At 36.6% G+C, this 20,916-nt stretch overlaps 1 protein-coding gene across 4 annotated transcripts in view; it reads left to right on the forward strand.

Moving 5' to 3' along the window:
* Positions 1–20,916, forward strand: part of TNS3 (tensin 3) — a 511,123-nt gene that overhangs the window by 247,750 nt on the left and 242,457 nt on the right. For all 4 annotated transcript variants that reach the window (XM_027836865.1, XM_027836867.1, XM_027836868.1 and 1 more), the window contains exon 4: positions 3,702–3,740. In XM_027836865.1, the coding sequence (XP_027692666.1) occupies positions 3,702–3,740 (39 nt within the window). The remainder of the gene's footprint in view (positions 1–3,701; positions 3,741–20,916) is intronic.

A 20,916-nucleotide genomic window follows, 5' to 3' on the forward strand; every position in this document is an offset into this window, starting at 1 on the left:
AGTGACAAACCTGATGGTTTGACATGCTGGGAGGAGGCAAACAAACTAAAAAACAGACAAATGAACACAGGACAGTATCATTGTTTAGTGCAATACTTAATATTTACCACAATCATCATGAGTCATCAAGAAAACTTCAGACTTGTCAAGGTTCTCTACTTTAGAAGTCTGGGAAAAGTATAATTAAATAGTTGAACAGTTTCTATCCCAAATGACTTAAAAATGCCTAATGAACTTCTCGCCATCGAAGGGACAAACTTCAATTATTTGAAAATTTTATTTGTGTAGATAATACCTCATTTCCTAGCTCTGTGGGATGGATGACATGTTGTTATAATTAAGAATTTTTTTTTTTTTGATAATTTCTATTTTAGATCCTTGTCATTCTGTAGGACTAAACCAACTGCCCTATTTTCCCAACTCTTTGTCATTATTTAGCATTACTTTATGTCACATGATTGCCTTACCAATATAAGAGTGCTATAAGTTTTTCAAAGCATTTTACATTATGTAGGTTATCTTATGTAATTCTTATGTGCCTGAAGCAGGATTTGAACTCAGGTCTCTCTGACTCCAGGTCCAGCACTCCACCCATTGTGCCAATTGCAACGTCATTTTGCTGACCCTGTAATTGCTACTGAGATTTGTCAGCAAACATGAGAGAGCCTGTGACTTTGACCATTGACACTAGTCAGGTGATAATGCCATCCTTGTTAAGAAAACAGCCCTCTGTGTCCATGTAAATTCATTGGTTCTGGTATGGATGTTGGCTCCCTAATCAAGCTCCTAAACTGTAAATACCTTAGATTGTTTTGATGGTTAGACATCTAGTCATGTGTTATGCAAATACATTGATTCAAGTGATAAGCATTGTTTTGTGATCTCTGGCCCTGACGAATAGGGATACACCCAGGGACGACTCTGAAGCTTAGAATTTGTCCTTTGTCCTCTGAAGCCTTTCCTGCCTGCCACACTGGGCTAGTTCTTGGGGACTTGCTGTTGAGGCTAAAGGGGATGCCCAGGAGAACACTAGTTAAGGATCTGGCCATGTAGTGGACCAACTCTCTAATTCTACATAGAGGGTGGGCAGCAATACTAAATGAGTACCAGAGAGACAATTCATGAAAAAGGAACATTTGGGCAGCCTTAAAAACTTGTGTGTGTGTGTGTGTGTGTGTGTATACATTCATTTACATAGTATATATATGGATATCATTACATATATATACATGTATCTACACACATATGTTCTTTGGTACTTGATAATGTTAAGTTAAAAATATTTGTGATGACTTCACTAAGGAATGCATTTCTCTAAACAAAAATATTTAAAAATACCAACCCATTTATAACACTTCACAACTTAACCCCTTTCTGCTTTCACATACTGGGCCCCTCTGTGCACCCTCCAATCCAGCCATGCTGGTCTAGTTGCTATTTTTCACACAAGAAACTCCATCTCCTGTCTGTCTCTATCCCTTTGTGCTAGCTTTTCCCCCATGCCTGGAATGTGTTCTCTTCTCATCTCTGCCTCTTAAGAGTTCCTGGTTTCTCTCAAAGCTTAGTTCCAGAGCTAACTTCTAAATCTGTGGTTCTCAAAACATGGTCTGGGGATCCCTTGGGGTTCTTGAGAGCTATTCAGGGGGGCAAAAGTTCAAAACTATTTTCATATTAATAGTGAGACTTTTAAATTTCTAATTGAGTATATATACACACATGTATAGAAAGGGAGGAAGAAGGAGAAGGGGAAGAGAGGGATATATATGTATACAGGGATAGCTAGCTAGATAAGTATTTACATATATAGATCATGTAGTTGAATGTCCCAGTCAATTAAAAGGAGTACTCTAGAGCACTTAATTTACCAAGGGCTTTGCTTATTACTAGAGTCAGAAAGAACTGAGTTCAAATGTGACCTCAGACCATGACTAGCCATGTTGTCCTGGGCAAGTCATTTTAATCTCTATCAGCTTCTGTTTCCTCAACTGTAAAAAGGGGATTAATACTAGCAACTACCTTCCAGTCTTGTTACAAGGATAAAGTGAAGTAGTATTTGTAAAGCTTTTTAAAAAAAAAAAGCTTATATAAATGCTAGATATTATAATAGGTGTAGAAACTGAGTCCCAGAGAAGGGACAGTGATTGGTCAAGATCAGAAAGGTTACTAAATGGCAGAGCTAGCATTTGAACTGTCTGTCCTAACTCCCAGTCTCACATCCTTTCTTCTGTACCAAATTGCCACACTATCCTTTTGGGATACTGTACATAGAGGTATGAAAACTAGCTTTTCAAATAGAAAAGCCTCAAAAGATGATTTAGGCTTTGCAATCAGTTTGTTCTATGCCTTTTCAGCTATAAAGTTCCATGTAGTGAGTTGAGAGGTGTTGGGGAGACAATGTTTGTAAATCAGTTTTGGGATTAGGGATGTAAATATATTTTATAACCTGTTTTGTAGATAACAGAAAAACTGTCATATCTCTCTCTCTGTCTCTGTGTCTCTGTCCATCTCTCTCTGTGTCTCTGTCTCCCCTCCCCCTCCCTCTCTGTTTCCTCTCCTCTCTCTTTTTTCTCCTCCTCCATCATTATCATCATCATCGCTCATAATTAAAGCCTGGCCAGAGCTGAAATAGAGTGGGTTATATGAAGCTTGGTTTTGTTTTTCTCCAAGATGCTGACATGAAAGGGCTTTGAAGGTGGCCGCAGTTTTCATCCTCCTTCTGTTGCCTGGAAGATATTGTTTTATACCTCATATCTTGCAGGCTTCACCTGACCTATATCCCTGTAGGCTTTTTTTTTTTATTATTTCTTTGTTGGAGAGGGAGGTTGTAGGTCACTCATCTTCCTCCACTCTCTCTGCCCCTGAAAGTTCCCCACTCCATCCCTTCAGCATCCTCCCAGTACTCAGTAATCTCCTGGCTCCTGGAACCACCAGTTACAGAAATGAGATTTTTAGGCAGAGTTGACCTAAGATGATTGGCATAGTAGGTAAAATTATGGGATTTGAAGTCAAGAAGACCTGAGTTTCAGACCTACCTCTGACATTGGCTCTGTGTGACTCTGGGCAAGTCATTCAGTCTCTTTCTGCCTCTGTTTCCTCTTCTGTAAAATGATGGATGATAATAACACCTACCTCATGGAGTTATGGCATTCAAATGAGACAACATATATAAAATGCTTTGTAAATCTTCAAGTGCTTTCTAAGTGTGAGGTGTTATTATCAGGAAATCTGATTGGAGTTCCCTAACTTCAACTGAACTCTGCGTCCAGTGCAATTCCACATATGCTCTTAATTGTTGCTGTCACAGTTGTTTTTTTTTTAATCATTCTATATTTAGAATATGGTATTTAGATACTTTATTGTACATCTTTCCCCCTCTCTTACCTAGCCTTTTAGGAGTGTCTTAGCATTCAGTATTCAATCAATAAGTCACCTAGGTCAAGAGAACACTTCTTAAAAGTAGAGCTTAAATTCAGTTCTTCCTTTGTCTCCTCCTTAATTTAGTTTCTTCCTGAATTTAGATGAATTATCACTTTATTGATGCTTTTCCTTAAATCATATGAACTCCCATTAGCTATTCTTAGATTCTTTTTCTTTCCTGTTTAATGGGGAGTGTAACTTAAAGACACTGGATGGATTCCAGTTGGGAAGAGTTTTTAAAAGTGTCTCTTATTTATTTTGTTATTATTTTTTTTTTATTCAAGGTGGTGATACCCTGCCACGTACCAATCAATGACCCATTGGTAAGTTGGCTCTCTTTATGTTACATCTTTCTCATTTCAGCCCTGTGATAGTGTGAAAATGAGGTTATAAGCTCCTTGTGGGCAAAGACTGTTTCATTTTCAACTTTGTATCCATAACAGTGCCTTATACAAAGAAGATCTTTAAGAAATGTTTGTTGGCTTGAATTGTTTTCTGCTATATAAAATCTATGTAGCTCACTAAGCTTTCTTTTTTAAAGTTTTAAATGTCTTTTACTTACCTTCATTCTTTAACGTAGGGAACAGTTTATGACACTTAAAATTGTAAAATTATCTGGAAAAATCCCTCAGTGGTTTGCTTACTATAGTTAGGTGAAGGCCATCATATTTTACCAACTTCTAGTGACTTCTTTGGGGGTCTAGGTGATGCAATGGATAGAGTGCTGAGCCTGGAGTTCACAGCTGTCTTTAGACACTTCCTAGGTGTGTGACCCTGGGCAAGTCACTTAACCCCATTGCCTAGCCACCCCCCCCCAAAAAAAATCTTACAGAATCGTATAAAAGCCAATGTTGAAAACTAAAAATAAATAAGAAAACCCCAAATGGGGTCAGGAAGAGTCAGATAACTGAAAAAATACTGAACAACAAGAACTTCTTTCATCAGTATATAGTATAATTTATATTTCTGTATTTTAATATCATCCCCCAAGAGAGTGTAAGTTCCTTTAGGACAGTCGTTTTTCATTTGTTGCCTTTATATCCTCAATGCTTTGCAGTAAGTAGGTGTTTAATAAGTGGTATTGATTGATTAATTTAGAAATGAAATATATGTGCTACTAGGTGAGAACTGTCTTCTAGATGCATACTTTTGTTAAAAAAAAGCAAATTGAATTAAAAAAAAACAAACAAGCAAACTCCATGCTGAAGCCCCCATATATAGCCTATATAGAGGAGACAGATTTTCAAAAATTGCTCATCAGATCTCATTGTTATGGTATAAAGTGGTTTATTTTTGGTTTTGTTCTGTTTTGTTTAAGGAGAATAAGTTGTCTTACTGTCCTGGTCCTATTTCTTCTTCTCCTCCTTTTCTTTCTTTTCCTCCTCTTCCTCTTCCTTCTCTTTCTTTTCCTTTTCCTCCTTCCTTCTTCTTCCTTCCTCCTTCTTCTTGCGATTGGGGTTAAGTGACTTGTCCAGGGTCACACAGCTAGGAAGTGTCAAGTGTCTAAGGCCAGATTTGAACTCACATCCTCCTGACTCCAGGGCCGGTTCTCTATTCACTACTGTCCTAATATTCTTTCTCCCATGTAGGAACTGATTCAGAATACCCGCAGATTATTATGGTTTTCATAATTTCGTGTAACTTCTAGAGAAGTGATACTCCTCAAGGACCACTTAGCTTGAAGGACATTGATTGGGAAAACAAAATAAACTACAGTATTGATTGGTATTTATAAAAAAGAGAAGGCTAATTGGCAATTTTTTTCCCTCGTTTATGTTCCTAACTACCTATGTTTATCAGAAACATCTTTTCAGCACATATAATTATTTTATCTCAACAGACTGGAATACAGGTTAATTAAAGCCTTATTCTTATAATCAGTCTCATTTATATGACACTTTTGGGTTATCTCATTTGATTCTCACAAAAATCATGTGAAATACAGGACCTTATTTCCATTTTACAGATGAGGAAATTGTCCCAACCAGGTGAAGAGAGTTCTCAGAGTCTCATAGCTAGTGAGGCAGGTTTGGTTTTGATCCTGGGTTGCCCTGACTTTGAGTTCAGTGTTCTATGTATGAGGCCATTCTGCCTCTCATAATACACCCACAATCAGTGCTCATCTTTGTAAGATTTTCAGTGAGAGGAACCCATTGCCCCCCAGATTGCCCAATATACTTTTGGATTTCTAGAATGGTTATTATTCCTTATATTAAACCAAAATCTTTTCTTTTATTCCTTTGTTCTTGGGTGGGGTAGGCTCACTTTGGGACAGATCATTAGAGGTTTAGCTGTATAGTTGATCGGATTGTGTCTGGTATGCTCAAAATTTTCACTTGGGGTGGTAGAGATCTCAGAGGATTCATTAGATTTATTCTACTCTTACCTAAGTCATGAATATCCCCTGTGAGTGTTCAGGGGCTTTAGGTTTCTCTTTTAAATTTATTAGATTGCTGCTGGCCTGATTGGTTTGTTTTGTTTTTCCCCTGTATAGCTATTTGCCCGAGGCCGGTTTACACATTGACAGAATTACCAGCATTGGACTTTTTTTTTTCCATTTTCTTTTACTTGAGCTTCTTATTTCCTGACCTCTTTCCAGAAATGGGTGAGAAAATTGAGTTCTGATCACAGCTGGTGAGCTGATGCACAAGTAGAGCTTTCCAACGTATTATGTCCTTGTCCTCTATAGGCATCCCCTGCTGTGTATTCTGGGATCAAGGCCATGTCTGAATTCCTAGTTTTCTATTGATCTTAGCACATACTTGTATGCCTCAGTAATTTAACATTTATCCAGGATGGCACAAGAGGATAATGACTGTGTGAAATGTACTGTACCTCTGAGGGCTGAAATAAACAGTTGATTTATTAGTAGTCTCTGGTTTCATTTCAAAAAGGGGAAACTTCTTGGTCTCCACACCATCTTACTTAAACTAGAGACTCTTTTTACTTTGCTCTTTTATAGTATATGTGTAAAAATCTGTAGGTAGATCTACATATCTATCAGCCATCTATAACAGCTGATACGATAGAATGTTTTAATTTTTCTAAAGCACCTTATATTTAATGCCATATTCCAGTTCATATGAATGCCTGTGTATATACATGTGTATATATGTGTGTGTGTGTGTGTGTGTGTGTGTGTGTGTGTGTGTGTGTGTGTGTGTGTATATATATAAACCTATTAAAAGTCACCATCACATAATGGAGAGGGGGTTGGCTCTAGGGTCAGGAAGACTTGTTTCTTTGTCCTTTTTTGGAAAAATGAGCAAACAACAACAAAAAAAAGAGGCTGACTCTAAAAATCTACCATGGTGACAGGGATGATCAACACACAAAACTCAAAAGAAGACAATGAAGTCAAATAGCTACAAGCAAAGTCTCAAAGAAAAATGTGAATTGGACTCAAGCCCAGTAAGGTTTATGAGAGCTAAAAAATGAATTTTAAAATCAAATAAGAGTGGTAGAGGAAAAATTAGGCAATGAAATGAGAACAAAGGAAGAGAATTATGGAAAGACAATTAATAGCTTAGTTTTAAAAAAAGCACAAAAATATTGAAGAAAATAATTTCTTAAAAAGCAGAATTGGCCAAATGGAAAAAGGGATACAGAAGCTCACTGAAGAAAATAATTCCTGGGGCAGCTAGGTGGCGTAGTGGATAGAGCACCGGCCCTGAAGTCAGGAGGACTTGAGATCAAATCTGGCCTCAGACCAAACACTTGACACCTACTAGCTGTGTGACCCTGGGCAAGTCACTTAACCCCAATTGCCTTAAAAAAAATTCCTAAAATTAGAATTGGGCAAGTAGAAGCTAATGACTTTATGAGACATTAAGAAGCAATAAAACAAAGTAAAAAAGAACAAAAAAAAAATGAAGAAAATGTAAAGTATCCATCAGAAACAAAACAAAACAACTGACCTAGAAAACAGATCAAGGTAAAATAATTTAAGAATTACTGGCTATCTGAAAGCCATGATCAAAGAAAGAGCCTAGACATCATATTTCAAAAAAAAAAATTATCAAGGAAAACTCCCCTTATCCTCAAACCAGAGGGTAAAATAGAAGTGGAAGGAATCCATTGTTGGTCACCTGAAAGAGATCCCAGGTCTTAGAGAAAATAGTTCAAGCAGACAGAAAATGTTCAGATATCATGGAGCCACAGTCAGGATCGTACAAGATATAGCAGCTACCATGGTGACAGAGCAGAGGGTTTAGAATATGATATTTGCTTAATAAAGCTGGGGTAAAATGATTCTTTAATAAAATAGAGGACTTTCAAGAATTCCAGATGAAAAGGCCAGAACCGAATAGAAAATTTGACTTTGAAATGCAAAACTCAAAAGTAAGCATGAAAGAGAAATCATAAGGGACTCCATAAGTTTAAACCGTTTGCATTTCTATATGGGAAGATGATATAACTTCTAACAACTTTGTAATTATTAGAACAGTTAGAAGGATTCTACATAGAAAGAGGGTATGGGAGTGAGTCATTATGTTGGGATGATGTAAAAAAAAAATGGATAAGTGAGAAAGAGGGATGCCCTGTGAGAATCGGGAAGGAAGAGGAACAATGGAGAAAATTATCTCACATAAAAGGAGGTGTGCAAGGAAGAGGTTTTATAGTCGGGGGGGAAATGGTGAGGAGGGGCAATGCTTGAACCTCACATTTAAATTGGTTTAAGGAGGGAATATATACACACACACACACACACACACACGTGTGTACATATATACACACATATGCATATACACACATGCATATATACATAAATATACATACATACAGATATAGCTATATATTCATACTTAGTTGGTAGTAACAGTTTCTTACACTTTAGGGAACAAGAATGGAAGGGGGTAAGGGAAAGAGAAGGGTGAGGAGGGACAGGATAAAAAGAGAGAAGGAAAAGCAGGAGAAAATTTTCGGTTGTTCAATTGTCTTCAGTTGTGTTAGAATCTTTGTGACCCCATTTGGGTTTTTCTTGGCAAAGATGCTGGAGTGGTTTGCCATTTCCTTCTCCAGCTCATTTTACAGATGAGAATACTGAGGCAAATAGGTTTAAAATGACTTGCCTAGGGTTGACGTAAAAAAGCAGGGGTAGCACTTATGATCTCAGACAAAACAAAAGCAAAAAGAGACCTAATTAAAAGAGATAAGCATGGAAACTATATCTTGCTAAAAGGTACCAGAGACAATGAAGTGATATCAATATTAAATATATGCACCAAATGGGGCAGCTAGGTGGTGCAGTGGATAAACTGGCAGGATTAGAGTCAGGTAGACTCATCTTGAGTTCAGATCTGGCCTCAGACACTTACTAGCTGTGTTGCCCTGGGCAAATCACTTAACCATGTTTGCCTCAGTTTCCTCATCTGTAAAATGAGTTGGAGAAGGAAATGGCAAACACTCCTGTATCTTTGCCAAGAAAACCCCAAACAGGGTCACAAAGAATTGGACACAACTGAAATGACCGAATAACAACAACAATAATAAATACGCCAAATGGCATAGCATCCAAATTCTTAGAGGAAAAGTTAAATGAATGACAGGAAAAAATAGCCAATAAAACTATCCTACTGGAGGACCTCAACTTTCCCCTCTCAGAGCTAGATGAGTCTAATCATAAAATAAATAAGAAAGAAGTTAAGGAGATAAATAGAATCTTAGAAATGTTGGATATAATAGACCTCTGGAAAAAACTAAATGAGAATAGAAAGGAGTGTATCTTTTTTTTTCAGCTGTACATGACAGCTTCATAACAGCGGACCTTGTGTTAGGGCATAAAAACCTCATCATCAAATGTAGAAAAACAGAATGTTAAACGCATCTTTTCTAGACCATAATACAATAAAAATTACATTCAATAAAGGGCCATAGAAGCATAGATTAAAGATAAATGGGAAACTAAATATCTAATCCAAAAGAATGAGTGGGTCAAAAAAGAAATATAGAAACAGTCAATAATTTCGTCAAAGAAAATGACAACAATGAGACAACATGCCATAATTTGTGGGATGCAGCCACAGCCGTCCTTTGGGGAAAATTTATATCTTGATATGTGTATATCGATAAAAGAGAGAAAGATGGACACACTGCCTCATGTGCTGAACACACTACATCATTTGACAGAAGTGCTCTATCACATGACAAACATGTCAAGCAGCAGCTATCCATGTGATAGAATGCCACACTGTGTGATAGATATACGTTGTCATGTGATTGATGCCCTCTACCCTGTGATGGACACATTATTTCATGCAACAAACAGGTGAGATACAACGCACTATTGAATATGCTGTACATAGAATTTCATCCATGTAGAGCTATGTCACGTGATGAACAAACCACATCATTGATGAACACACCATGTGACACACCACATCATGTAACAACCACACCACGTGATGAACATGCCATGTCATGATGGACACAGGCCACTCCCTTCTGGAAATCTCAAACCACCTACTTCATATTTCCCTGGACACTTTCTCACTCTCTTTCACCCTTTCTTCAACCACTTACAACCTGGCAAGCTTAATCCTCTCCCATGTAGTCCCTGCCATTTGTGTTCATTCAATGATCTCTGGGGTTTCTAATAGTATGTATAATTGCTATAAGGACCTGGTCCATTTTTGTCTACTAGCCCAAACATCAGTCATATTAATTCTTCAAATGCATCTGTCATACTTTATAAAGTAGACCTGTTTGACAAAATATTTGGTAAATCATATACTTCTAAAACTTGAATGACCTTCAGTTCAATCAGTGAACTTACTATGTAGAGTAGAAACCTCATATTATATTCATATATATATATATATATTTAAAACTTTATGTAAATTGAAGAATCATTTTAACATGACTGATATGTCATGACGTGATTTGTAATCATAGCTAAGACTTACGTGGTACTTTAAGGTCTGCAGAGTGCTTTACAAATAATGTCTTGTTTGGTGCTCACAACAACCTTGGGAGGGAGGTGCTGTTATTATCCCTGTATTATAGATGAGGAAACTGAGGCAAGGAGAGACTTACCCAGGGTCATGCAGCTAGTGTCTGAATCCGAATCTGAATCTGAATTTGAACTCAAGTCTTCTAGATTTTAAGTCCTGCTTTGTGTTCACTGTGCCACCCAGCTGCCTACGGTTTGATACATAATGCCTAATGTATCTACCCTGTTTCAGAGTGTTTCAGACACACACACACACACACACACACACACACACACACACACAGAGTCAGAGACAGAGACACAGAGAGAGACAGAAAATTTCTTAAAGTTTGACGACACATCTTTCTAAAAATTCCAGAAATCCTGAACATTAGCTTGTTCAGTATAATGAACCACATGTAAGTAACTGGTTCCCTTTCTACCTGAAAATTGCCCTCACTATTTTGTGTGTGTGTTTGGCGTTTGAAAGACCTGATATCCTCACTCCTCATAAGACATGTGCTTGATGTTTTACAGACACCTCAGACTCCTCATGCATCAGCCACCTTCTGGTTCAGCTTTTCAGAACTCCAGGTGCTAAGATGCAAACCAGCTGTTGCTGGGTGTTTGGAAACTGCTGGCATTGTTTTGACATTTTTTGTTTCTCTGGTTCGAAAGGCAACTTCACAATGGCTGCTATAATCCTAATTCAAATGCTTGTTGAAATCATAATGGTTTTGTTTCTTCTTATTTAGTTTAATGGAAAATCAATATACTGTGCTTATCAAAGGTGATTCTTATCCGACAGAAAATAGCACAGACAGAAAATGTCACCCTCCCAACCCTTTTCAACATTTGTGTCCATTCCTGTTTCTCTGATACTTTTGCTGTTAGGTAAACTATTTGTTTATCATTGACCCTGTATTAAAAAAAAAATCACACATGTATAACTAAAGTCTGAGCTAATGGGCATTCAGCCTAGCTAGAATCAAGTCATAGAATTCTTAAAAGTGTAGAACTTGAGAAATTACATCAGTATGGACGTTATTTTTAGTTATCAACAGTAAAGTTATGTTTGTGTTCTGTAAATAATGGACATGCTTTACTTTTAATTCTATTGTATGTACGTGTGCGTGTTTGTGTGTGTGTGTGTGTATGTGTATGTGTGTCCCAACTCATTTAGACCATATTGCAAGGATGCTATGATGTAAAGGACACTGAGGAATTTTTTTGAGGGGTAGGGAAGGAGGGTTTGAGTCAGTTTGGTTTAAGTGGAAATTTTATTCGAGAATGCTCTTACATGATGACTCACTGAGGCAGTTGTTGAAAGAGCATGGTGGGTCAATGTACCAACAGTGAAGAGTAAATCCTGGCCACACATACATGTTGGAGCCTCACCCAGACCAATACCATATAGGCCATTTGGAGAGGATAAGAGTTCTCTCTTAAGTCTCTGTGGGTTCAGATATGAGCCCTTTATTGTTGAAATAAAACTTGGCTATAATCTGAGGCCTTGAGGAGATGAGGCTTATATGAAGAGACGATGACCACCTTTGAGGGCAGTGCCAGATACTATATTTCCTATTTTGAACCCGAGTGGGATCAATGTAAGGATAGAAAGGCAAAAGGTCTCTATATTCAGATCTTTTCTATCAGGATGCTATGACATAAGGGTGAATTTATTATATTCATTACAATATGTATATATAGAAACATTACAGTTTATTATTTTATATGGCTTTTATTTAAATATTTTATTTTGTATATGTGTGTATGTATGAATATTTGGTTTTATGGATTATTACTAAGGTCACAATAAAAAAATTTAGGAAAATAGAGGTCATTGAACAGAAAACTGACTGGCCCATATCCCAATCTGATGCTAAAAGCCCATTCCATATCCTAGTTACATGATACAGTTGTCTTACTATACTTCAATTGAACTTATCAGCATGGGAATCTTTCAGACTATTCAATAAATATTTATTAAACACTAGAGAATACAAAGTTTAAATAAGACCTAGCCCTTGTTCTTGTGGAAAATAAAGTGTAATACAGGAGAAAATCAGAGAGAGCTTGAGCTGAACACTGGGTTGGGGAATGAATTTTTGTTATCCTGTGTCTACTCTTTCCCTAGTCTCTTTTCTTTACTTTTCCCATATAATAATCTTTATTGTTGGCTTAGATTCCCATTCATCTTGAGTTCTCTAGTAGCAAGTAGAGTACAGAAATATGCAATTGACTGATTAGTCAATCAAATAATGATATCTAACATTCCTTCTATCATCTTCATCCCTTGTTTTAAGGTAGTGGACCCCTTTGGAGTTTTTGAGCTTCTGTGATAAATAGGATTCTTAGACTGTACACTAAATATAAACACAGTTTAAAGATTCTTAACCTAGAAAAGTCTTTCTTCCAGAAGATATGGTTAAGGTCACATGACCCAAGGAACATAGAATTTTAATCACTTGACCAGGTTTTTACATACCTGGACTAAACTAAATATTTATATGAGGCATATTTGAATCCACATCATCTTGACTCTCAAACTCACTTAGGCCATACTGCCTTATGGCAACAGTAGTTCGTAATAATAATAATGAGTCCCATTTAGATGACATGTTAGGGTTTCTCCATTCCTACTCTTCTTCTGGTATTGGAGGATGCTAAGCTGTGGTGACTGGATATATTAAAAATTCATGTTATCCAAGTTTAAGTAGGTCCTCACTAAAGCCAGGGAGTCCTTTTATTCCTTCCTGGTTGGTTCCTGATCTCATTCCCCACTGAAACTATTCCAAATGTTCTTTTCCTTCTTCAAGCCTCTGTCATCTCATCCCTGTCTTTCAACTGAGTACTTTGTCTCTTACTTCATTGAGAAGATTGAGGTCATTTGATGGGAGCTCCTTTCTACCTATTCATCTCAAAACCCTTTGATCTAATCTCCTACTCCTGTTTTTCTCTATTCTGTGACAAAGAATTGGCCTTCTCCTTGCCAAGGCCAACTGTTTTTCTTGCGTTTGTTTGTTTCTTGCGTTTGTCTTGTGTTTGATTGAGTGCCCTCCTATCTTCTTATCTTCTTCAGCAGATTCAACCTCAATCATTCTCTCTCTCTCTCTCTCACCCTCACTCCTCACCCCTCTAGCCATATTCATTTTACTCTCTTTTTTTTCTTTCAGCCAAATTTTTGAGAAAGCTATGTACTTTTGCTACTGTCATCTCTTCTCCATTCACTTAATCCTCAGTCCTAGAGATCTCCTAATTGTCCTGCCTGTGTTTTATCTCGGTCCTTGTCCTTCTCAGCCCATCTGCTTCATTTCAATCCTTTGACTAATTTCTCCTCCTGGATATAGTCTCCTTTCAAAGTTTTCATGGCATTCATCTTTCCTGAATGCTTCCAGCATTAATTTGCACATGGTGCTTTTCTTCCTGAGTCAGCCATAAACCACACAGTAGATGAATGCAGTGATGTGCTGTTTGCGTGCAGGCAAGGATTGACAAGTGAGGAGTTCAGACAAAGGCTCCTAAAGGGGGAAGTGGCCAGCTTGTTTGAAAAGTGATCCAAGTCAGCTGTGGAAGCACACTTTTAAAGATCTAGAGGCACTTACTTAAATGGCAATTTAAAAGTTAAGCAGTAAATATGGTCTTCCTAGGAGAGTCTGAAGGTCAACTATGATTCCCAGGGAAGGATCCATATTCACATCTTTCACTTCTCACAGTTCCACACTGATACTGTCCTTGTCAGACTAGTAGAAAATTCCCTGTTTGCTGTTTCCATTTGTATCAGAATATATGGACTATTGGCTTGTCCATTTGAGTTAAGGCCTTTAGCTACTTGTGGCCTTGTGAATTCCATTTGTTTGTTAGGTCCTTCTATTTCCTTTATCCTAACTCCTTCGATAATCTAGATATTTTTGTGTATTTTCTTTTTTTTTTGCTATTTGTGAATCTATTCATCTTCACCCTCCTTCACTCCATATATCTAATGAGTTTGCCAAACTTTCAGTTGTTTCCACTTTCACAATAGCTTTTGCATCCATATTTATCTGAATTCATTTGGCTACCATGCTAGTTAGGCTATCACTTCTTGCATACCAGTAATAACATGCTTTCTGATTCTGGTTTTCTCAAATCTCTACTCTTAAAAAAATTCCTATTAGTTGTGAATTGTGGTTAATTGAATGCCAGTCAGCTGAGGCTTTCATTTTATATTTAATTTTCTATAAAGTCTTAGAGATTAACAGACTAGTCTACTTAATTGTAAGACTGTTGTATAAATAGGGTTTTTGTCATACATATGGTACTTTCTATCATCTTTTATAATTTCAAGAGCCTCATAGTTGGCATCCTTTCCTTCCCCAGTGAACCTTCTACACATCTTTTCAATCCTCAATCCTTTGCACTCTAACAAAATGATTTTTCTAAAGCACATGTCTAACCATGTCACTCCCCTGATTAATAATCTAGTGGCTTTTATCACTTTAAGAATAAAATAGAAACTTCTTTGCCATGAGCTTCCCAATCTGGCATCAACCTACCTTTCTAGCTTTAAGATACATAACTTCCCTTCCTGTCATGTATGGTTTAGCTGAACTGCCTTCTTATTCTCCATAAACAACATCTACATCTGTATCTCCTATCTCCATGACTTTGTACTGGGTGTTCTCCGTACCTGCCATGCACTCTAACCTTATTTTCTCCTCTTTGAATCTCTAGAGTTTCTTAAGGCTCAGCTCAAGTGATGCTTTCTTTCTTTCTTTCTTTCTTTCTTTCTTTCTTTCTTTCTTTCTTTCTTTCTTTCTTTCTTTCTTTCTTTCTTTCTTTTCTTTCTTTTCTTTCTTTCTTTCTTTCTTTCTTTCTTTCTTTCTTTCTTTCTTTCTTTCTTTCTTTCTTTCTTTCTTTCTTTCTTTCTTTCTTCCTCTGCTTTTTCTTCAGTGTTAATTGAGATCCTTTTCTTTAAATCACCAAATTTTATCTAGTATCTCTTCCCCTTTCCCTCCCATAGTGCTATCTTATATAACAATTGGTGTGTGTGTGTATGTGTGTGTGTGTGTGTGTGTGTGAGAGAGAGAAAGTGAGAGATCATTGTAATCATACTATGTATTGTTTTTCTGGTTGTCCTTATTTCACTCTGATTCCATTCACATAAGCTTCCACCCTTCTGAATTCTTCACCTTTATCATTTAAAACTCAGTAATAATCCATTTTGTGTGTGTGTGTATGTGTATATATGTATGTGTGTATATACCCACATACATATATATATATATAAACATACAAAACAAAACAAACCTGAATATTTTATGTGTATGTGTGTATATGTATATACCCATATCTATATATCTATCTGTCTGTTTAACTATTTTCCAATGGATGGGCATCTTCTTTGTTTCTAGTTGTTTGCTACCACAAAAAGTGTTGCCTACATGTCTGCTTTAATTTTAAGTAATGCTGAACTTAGGGGAAACTAGGTGATGGAATGGATAGAGTGCTGGGCCTGAAGTCAGGAAGACTCATCTTCCTGAGTTCAAATCTAGCCTCAGATACTTACTACCTGTGTGACCCTGGGGAGTCACTTAACCTTGTTTGCCCCACTTCCTCATCTGTAAAATGAACAGGAGAAGGGAGTGGCAAACCACTCCAGTATCTTTGCCAAGAAAACCCCAAATGGGGGTAACGAAGAGTCGAATGACTAAATAACAAGAAGAAGTGCTGAACATCATCCCATGGCTCCAGACATTTTTCTCTAGCTGTCCCTCATGCCTACATTGCTCTCCTTCCTCTACCCCAACTATTGACCTCCCTGTTTTCTTTAAATCCCAACTAAAATGTGATCTTCTACAAGAAACCTTCCCCAATCCCTCTTAATTTTACTTCCTTCTCTCTTTTAATTATTTCCTATTTATCCTGTATATAGCTTGCTTAGTATATATTTCTTTGCAAGTTATCTCCCCCATTAGATTGTGAACTCCTTAAGCAGGTACTGAATTTGCTTCTTTTTGTATCCCCAGCATTTAACACAGAACTGGTACGTAGTAGGCACTTAACAAATGTTTGTTGATTAAATGATATTGGGGAATTTTAGTATGAAATAAAATTTTTGAAATATAAAGGTTGTCCCTTTTTCTAAACTCTCTGCACAGTTTTTGTTTTTGATGTAATCTTCTATTTTCCCTTTATTAGTTCTTGTTACTTCTAGTTATGTGTTTATTTCCTTTTCTGAGCCTAGAGACATGTTCATTAAGTAAAAGAGGGTCATAGAATCATGGTTTTATTGGAAAAGTATTGGAAAAGACCCTTAGAGGCCATCTAATAAAATCTTATCATCACTATTAAGATCTCCCTGTCATGCTCAGAATGGATTTCTCAGAAATAGAAGAAGTCTGTTGATTGGATAAGTGAGTAACCTAATGAGAAAGTGGAAATAAATAAAATATTTGTAGCCTGTATTTTTAAATGAGGTGTTTGGGGAAGTATTTTTTTCCCTTCTTGTGTCAGTTTTCCTTCCTTCTTCCATCATCCTTCTAGAGTAAGGAATTTAAAGCTTTCACTTCCTGGAGATCCTTAGAGTATCCTGATGCATGCCTTGCATTAGCTAAATGTGTCTTGAAAGCTTGAACCCTATGGCTCACTTCCATTCCTATCACAAAATGACTCTATTGTTGAAATGGACTCGATGGCAGCTTGGTGTGTCAGATCCAAGGCACAATTAATGGGTGATGCTTACCAGGGAAAATTGTGACTTGACCTTTGTCCGGCCTCTTCTTTTTCAGCTGCTTGCCAAAACATTCCACATACCTGTGCGGTTGCCATTTTGACATCACAGTAATAAATTCTTGGTAAAATAAGTGGCAGCTTGAAGACTTCCAAATGGCTTAAAGAAAATAAATCTAACCACAGTCTGAACTTTTGATCACTTCATTTCCTTATGAATATATTCCTTTTTCTGCTTTCACCTTTTCTTCCTTCGTTAAAAAAATCCAGATGCCTTTTATAATTTGAATGGTTTGAGAATGGAAGTTGCTTTAGTTCCTGGAGATGATTTTTCATCAGGCCTGATTTAGTAGAATAAATAAATATTAAACATAGTTCTTTATATTTCTTTAATTCAAAATCATCCAGTGTAGGTGGGGGAACTTTTTTTATGTTACTGCTCATTAACATTGCCATAAAAGATCAAATGCATTATATGAAAACCACCTGCTTTCAATAACAGTGTGTACCACAGTGAAAGTATATGAAAACTTAAGAGTACTTAAAAGTATTCATTTGAGTTCTATATCATGATTTTTTACAAAAAGGAAAATTGTCTCCTCATCAGTCTCTCCTCCTCTGCTCTTTCTCTCTCCTCCTTAATTGTTTGATTAATCTTCCAAATGAACGTATCTGATTAATATTAGTCAAAAACTTCCGGGGCTTATCATTGCCTATTGAATAGGGTCCAAGCTTATATAGTATTTATGTCTCTCCACAGTCTGGCTTAAACCTTCCTTTGTAGTATTTCTCCCACTGTGCCCCTTCCCAAACTCAATCCCTCTGCTAAAATGGACTACTTTTTATTTCCCCAAACATACCTCACATGCTCTCATCCATTCCTTTGCTCATAAAGTTTACTCTGGCTAGAATGGCATGCTTGTCTGTTTTTCTTCCCAACTAGTCTGCCTTTTGAATTCCTATCCATTCTTCAAAACCTGGTTGAAATGACCTCACCTTCTCTGTGAAGCTTCGTGATTGTTCCCAAGTGTGACTGGATCATCTCTCTATTTCATCCCCCACACCCCACTAATCAGAGATAATCTATTCCTCCTCAGTACCTCTCTAGGGAAAATATCGTTCCATTTTGTTTTAGAGCTATTTAACTCTCATGTTCTTTTAGACTGTAAGCTTCTTGAAGTCACCAACTGACTAATTCATCCTTGAGTTTTCCTTCAACACATTACACAGTGCATTCTACATACCAAGCACTTAATTTTTATTTTTTGAATGAATGACTGAATTTAAAAAAAAGGAACTTACTCACAGAACTTCACATTCTATTTCCTGTATCTTTACCTAGATTGCATTCTGTTCTCATTTCAACTACTTTTTTTGGGAACTAGAGTTTCTTCCAGGGTTCCACTCAGGTGCCACTTGTTAAGGCTAGGGACTGACTGTTATATTGGTGGTTAGAGAGCTAGATTCCAGGCTAGAAGACCTGCATACAAGTTCTGACTCATTGATTTGTGGTTCTGAAAAAGTCATAACCCTTCATCATGTTAGGCACCTTTCTTAGAATCTGAGTTGTAGAGAGTGTGCCTACCTGCATTGACTGAGGAAATTTTCGTATTTGGGACTTCCCCATACTAAAGAAAGTACAAGTCTAGTTCCTATTCCTCACTGCAGTCCTATCCTCCAGCAGTTTTCACAATAGCATGTATACTCAATAAATATTTGTTATTAAACACATTCCATCTTATTTTGTCCTACATGTACTTTAGATTGGCATGAATACATAATGATGTTTTGTGACTTTAATCTACTTCTAGGAAATTTTAATGATTAAAAAATCATGACATAAATTAACTGTCCTTAGAATCTCTTTATTGATCAACTAATAACAAACATTTATAAAGTACCTGCTATGTACCAGGTACTCTACTAGGTGCTAGGGAAACAAAGATAAAAATGAAATAGCCCCTGCCCTCAAGAAGCTTACATTCTGTCGATCCACCTTCACGGAAGACTTGGAACTGTAAAAATCAGAATTTTAGAGACAAAAGGGACCTTGGAGATAGATCATCTACTCCAGGAGTTTTAAAATATTTTGATACTTTTTCAATACATTTATTTTCATTTTATACATCTAAAAATATTTTTCTTAAGGAGCCCATGGGCCTCACCAGACAGTTAAAAGAGTTCATGCCACAGACATGAATGAAAAACCATCTCCAGGAATTAAAGCAGCTTCCATTCTCAAACCATTCAAATTTTAAAAGGCATTTGGATTTTTTTTAACGAAGGAGGAAAAGGTGAAAGCAGAAAAAGGAATATATTCATAAGGAAATGAAGTGATCAGGTCTAGACCTTGTATTTTATAAAGGTTTTGTTTTTTTTTAATACCCAGTGAGCTGGTGGGAAAGCTGTGTCTAAAATCCATGTTTGTTTGTCCACAATCCATTTGTGCTTTCCACTATAACACAATGCTCCTGTAACATTTATAGTATTCTCTCTTTTTTTTATCACCTCCATGTGCTTTTAACAAAATGAGTGCTTAATCAGTATTTGTTAAACAAAAGAGTAAATGAATGAGTGGACAATATTCACTGTGGTCAGTTACATTAATTTTAAACAGCGTGGGGGAAGACCTGGGTTTAAATTTCACTTGTGTCATTAACTAGCTATCCAACTTTTTCACTAACTTTTCTTGACTTTGTTTTCTTCCTCAAGTCTAAGGTTTGTTTTTTTTTTTTTTAAAGAACAACTTCATTAAGAACCTACTATATGCAAAACAATGTGCTAGATTCTAGGATTACTAAGAAAGATGTGATAAAGGCCTCACCCATAAGGAGTTTATACTTATTGTGGTGGGGTGTGGAGCAGAAAGGTAGGATGGCATCATGTAGTGATTTGTTTTTCATTCGATAAACTTATTATTCTACGTAATTTCTGAGATCCCTTCTAGCTCTCAGATGCTTTTTCAAGTTACTGGGGAACAAGATGCATGTAGGAAATATCTGTGTTGGACCACTGAACATTACTTTTGTGTCTTGAAAGAATTATTAGTTTAGCTTCTATTTCCATTGCACAGAATTTCCTATTGTATGAAAACACAAAGTCTTTCCAAAAAGATGAATTAATTGGTAATTTTGTTCCTTCCTCTTTCAGGGTACAAAAGATGCAAACTAACTTCCAATTATCATAGCTAGTTCCTCTAATGTATTTATAATGTAATTAGATTTTCAGAAAGTATAAATATGTGTTAAATTTAAGTCATGCAGCTGTTGTGTAGAGCAACGAACAGTATTGTAGTGGCCAAAAAGTGCTTACATGCTAGGAAGAACAGGGCCTTGTTTAAAGGAAATGATATTTAATTCATTAATTTGAATTTTTATGTTTAAAGTTTAAAAAAAATTTTTTTCTTAGCTATAATGATTGAATGGCAGCTAAGTGGTATAGTGAATAGAGTGCTGGGCCTAGAGTTAGGAAGACTCATCTTCCTGAGTTCAGATCTGGTCTCAGACACTTAACTAGCTGTGTGACCCTGGGCAAATCATTTAACTCTGTTTGCTTCATTTGCCCATCTGTAAAATGGGCTGGAGAAGGAAATGGCAAACCACTCCACCATCTTTGCCAAGAAAACCCCAAATGGGGTCACAGGGAGTTGGACATGAATGAAAAATGACTGAACAACAACAAAAGTCATGGAATAATCATCTTGGTACATATAGTTAAAATGGATTAGCTCTCAGAACATATAGGGGCATGCACTTGTCCATATAGATTAATAAAAATAGCAATAATAATAATAGCTAACATTTATATAGCTCTTGCTATGTGTCAGGCATTGTGCCAAGTGCTTTACAATTATTATT

The sequence above is a fragment of the Vombatus ursinus genome, unplaced genomic scaffold (assembly GCF_900497805.2).
Source record: "Vombatus ursinus unplaced genomic scaffold, bare-nosed wombat genome assembly UNPS02014820.1, whole genome shotgun sequence".
Lineage (NCBI taxonomy): Eukaryota > Metazoa > Chordata > Mammalia > Diprotodontia > Vombatidae > Vombatus > Vombatus ursinus.